This window comes from Ctenocephalides felis, unplaced genomic scaffold, assembly GCF_003426905.1.
Source record: "Ctenocephalides felis isolate EL2017-DRISC unplaced genomic scaffold, ASM342690v1 CF-g0.4_SCAFFOLD_03572, whole genome shotgun sequence".
NCBI lineage: Eukaryota > Metazoa > Arthropoda > Insecta > Siphonaptera > Pulicidae > Ctenocephalides > Ctenocephalides felis.
Window position 1 is genome coordinate 20233792 of NW_020539726.1, and position 4101 is coordinate 20237892.

At 32.4% G+C, this 4101-nt stretch overlaps 1 protein-coding gene across 1 annotated transcript in view; it reads left to right on the forward strand.

Annotated features, from left to right (window-relative positions):
• The first annotated feature begins 1277 nt into the window (after positions 1–1277).
• Positions 1278–4101, forward strand: part of LOC113388204 (MOXD1 homolog 2-like) — a 70767-nt gene continuing 67943 nt past the window's right edge. The window contains exon 1 of the mRNA XM_026625605.1: positions 1278–1490. Within this exon, the coding sequence (XP_026481390.1) occupies positions 1278–1490 (213 nt within the window). The remainder of the gene's footprint in view (positions 1491–4101) is intronic.

Consider the following 4101-nt stretch of genomic DNA (forward strand, 5'->3'; position numbering starts at 1 on the left):
AGGATTATATACAAAATAAATGCGCAACATTTTGCGGTCACATGCGTCATTGGTCGAACAAATACTTTATGAATGCCGAATCGAATTAATATTCAAAAGGGAGCACATTCGCATATGAAACGAATGTAATGGATAAGACGGATTTAGGAGTTGTGATGGACATTAGAAAAAGATGTGCATACGTGAATTATTAACCAGGCTCAGTGACCAGATTATTATTATTAACCAGATTAGAGATATGGGATTTCAATCAGTCAGAGGTTCTAGCATCGATACCTATCTCGGGCTTGCCGGATGTCAAGATTTGTTTCAAATATATCAATTTTTGTTCGCAAAATATATGAAATGAATAAATAATTATAAATATTTTTGCAATATTGAATTATTCAAATATAAAAATAATTAAAACAAATATATAAGCTGTCTAATTTGAATAGGATCATTTTCAACTCTTTTATCTATAAATGCGAATGCAAAAAGTAGGAGCAAGCGCTTTAACACTACTTATACATGTTCGTATTGCGCGCAGTCTATTTTTTGCAACTTAAATTACTTTTTATAATTAAACCACTTCTCGTAGGCCTATAATACTTTAAGGTGTTCAATTTGACTATAAACTCTATGAGCATGCAAAGTTTCATCAAAATCCCTTAAGAGTTAACCTGAAGTTCTCCTTGTAAGTGTTAGCTTATGACTTATTTTGTAATGTCCAAAAATTAATAATGTAAAACTTTATCTTTATAATTGTGTCGTTTATTCAGTAAAGTGAGTTGAAAAGCGTAACATATACGTTAGCGTTGTTGATATTTGTTTAACGAGTCTATATTTCGCCACAGAATCGATTCCTTTGAAACACAATATTTTGAAAGAATTTATCCCGACGGAAGTGTCTTTACCTGGAACTTAAAGGAATAAATTTCGTACCGATGCGACTAGATCACGTAGTATTTTCTGTTTAACAAGTCATGGTGCAAATAAGACATAACGATGAAATAAAACGTTCAAAGCATCGGACGCTGTGTGGATGTTTCAATAGCAGACACCTCGACGCAACCACATACATCTATAGAACGACGACGGCGATGTAAGGAACGTAGAACCGTCCAACAAATCGAGAAAATAACAAAATACGATATATATATAAAAAGAAACGAGCAATATACGAGAGTCTGAATAAAACAAGCGGAAATGACAAGGCGACCGTTATAAATTGGCAGACAAACGGAAGTCAATTACAATGCCCGCGTTTTTCTATGCCAGCACGATTTTTCGAAGTGATGCCCGGAAAAGCAGAAAAATTGCTTGTTGGTAATAAAGATAGTATTTACTATAATTCAGGTCGATATGTGAGCTGCATTATCCCCAGAGCTGTGCGAATACAATTGCAACAACGCTACAACAATTCTCGTTCGCTCAGAAAATTTGATTACGTGAATATACAATTCCTACGAGGATGCGGTGTTTTCTGCTTAAGGATTGAACATACAGATGTAAGAAGAAATTTTTATCAGTCTTGTTCTGCTTGATTTACGTTTCTTGCACAGCATATAAACTATCTATTTGTGTGTCTAAATAGAAACTTGCAAAACAAAGATTGAAAATGAAATAAATAAACAAAAACTACATACTTCACAACAAATTATGAGTTACATAATGTATATGTTATACTAAAAAAATCCATCTAACATCGTTAGCCATTATGGCTTGAATTATACAACTTGCAAAACCTACAGACTACACAAAACAAGCACTATGAAAAAAATCACGGAAACCAATAACAAGAATTTTACTAGGCAATTAAAAATGCACTTAAAAGCTCACTGCAAAATTTTTATCTCAATTACAATAAATATAACAGTGACAACATCAAAACTCCTGGTCAAATTTCACTGGGGATAGTTTAGTATGGTAAACACCCAAGCCCTGGAAGTGCAACATGCATAAATAACCATAAGTAGATAATTACAATTTCTTAGAAAATTTATTAATCTTCTTTTCTATTACAATTAATCGGCATATTATTTATATATATAGTAATGTAGTGTAGAACGCAAAATCTTATGTAGAATAATCATGTACCAACTATTTTATACAACTACAAAAGTTCTATATATTTTAAAAATATAGCACACAATCTAAAAATTATGGCTTAAATTTGTACAAGAATCACAACATTGACAACATACGTCATGGAAGTATACAATCATTAATAACCATAAGTAAAAAATTGCATTTTTTTAGAAAATATCAAACTTTTTTATTTTTATCACAATTAGTTGGCATATTATATAAATGTATAGTAATGTAGTGCAAAACATATTATCTTAAGCCTCATAATCATACACCATCTACAAAAGTATAGTATATAATTTATAAAAATACATCATCAAATTATAGTGCATTTGTTTTCCACGTTTTCTGTTTATGTTTTTACACTACACTACTACAAAATAAAGCATTGCGACAGGTACTTTTTGCAAGAATCACGGAATCCAATAAAAGATATATTACTTGACAATTAACAAATGCTTGAAAGCCCACTGAGAATCTTCGTCTCAAATATAAAAAATCATATTAGTGACAACATCATAGTTCTTGTCCAATTTTCACCCAATATCAATTGGTATAGTAACCACCCAATGCTAACTTATATCGTGGAAGTGAATACGTATTAATAACCATAAAGTAGATAATAGCGAGATTTTTAAAGAAATTATTAAACTTTTTTTCTTTGTATCACAATTAATTGGCATATTTGTTAAATGTGTAGTAGTAATGAAAGCTAGGGAACTACAGACTACACAAAACAAAGCACGACGACTGGTACATTTTGAATAAACATGGAATCCAATAACAAACTATTACTTGACAATTGACAAAATGCATTTAAAGCTTACTGATAATTTTAATCTCAAATGCAATGACACAACAGTGACACCATCAGGGTATTGGTCAATTTACACCGGAGATCATTGGACATGATGACGTCATGCTAAACTCTATCTCGACTCACATCAATAACTACAATTAGAGAACTGTGATTTTAATTTTGAACTTTTGGCACAAGCGCCTACTATTACAATTTTTTGTTACAAGCTAGGGTACTACAGACAACAAAACACCAAACAAAGTACTACGACTGGTACCTTATGAAAACAAACATGGAATTCAATAACAAGCTATTGCTTGGCAATTGATTTTTTTTTTAAAAGCTTACTGATTTTGTTATCTCAAATGCAATGATCGCAACAGTGACAACATAGGGCTATTGGCTGATTTACACCGGAAAATCATTGGAAATGATGACGTCATGCAAAACTCTATCTCGACTCACATCAATAACTACAATTAGACACCTGGATTTTAATTTTGAAGTTTTGTTGTTATTTTTTACACTTTTGACACAAGCGCCTACTATTACAATTTCCCATCGATTTTTGCTAGAAAACTAGGTCAGCTGAGGAACTTCCATGCCATAACTTAAATTTGGACGACTTTCGGCCCGCGTTTAATGTATTTTAAATGCGAATTCATTTCTATCTGTTCCGTCGTTCGTTGTCTTTGTCGAACCATTAAACGCGAATGGTGATTCTGATTCGCTGCAGTCCATCTTCATAATCCACTATACACTACTAGCCGACTTGTCTACTGACTTAGTAGAGTTTTTCCTCGTTTCACGTGTAGCACGTACCAGCTCGGCATTAGTTTATTGTGTTTGCGTGTCGTATGCTACGAGCGTTTCTTTCTGTTCTGTTTCTTTCAATAGAGCAACCGAACTACGTACATTGCGACAACGCTGAGGAAGATTACGAATTTCTCTCTTATATTGTTGTGGGAGTATATAAACCTTGATATACTGAACTGATATACTGAAATTGAGATAAAACATGGAGAAACATTTGATTTTTTGTAACCGTGGAAGTTTTTTACCTGATTGCTGCAGACATTTATTGACATAACAAATCCGATTCCAAGGACTAATCAATCACTAAAAGCATTGTAATCTAAAAATATGATTCAAAGTTACGCAAACTATTCTTGTAACCTTAACTATTGATTAACCTCTAACTTTTATGATAAACTTCATTGGTAAAAGAACCT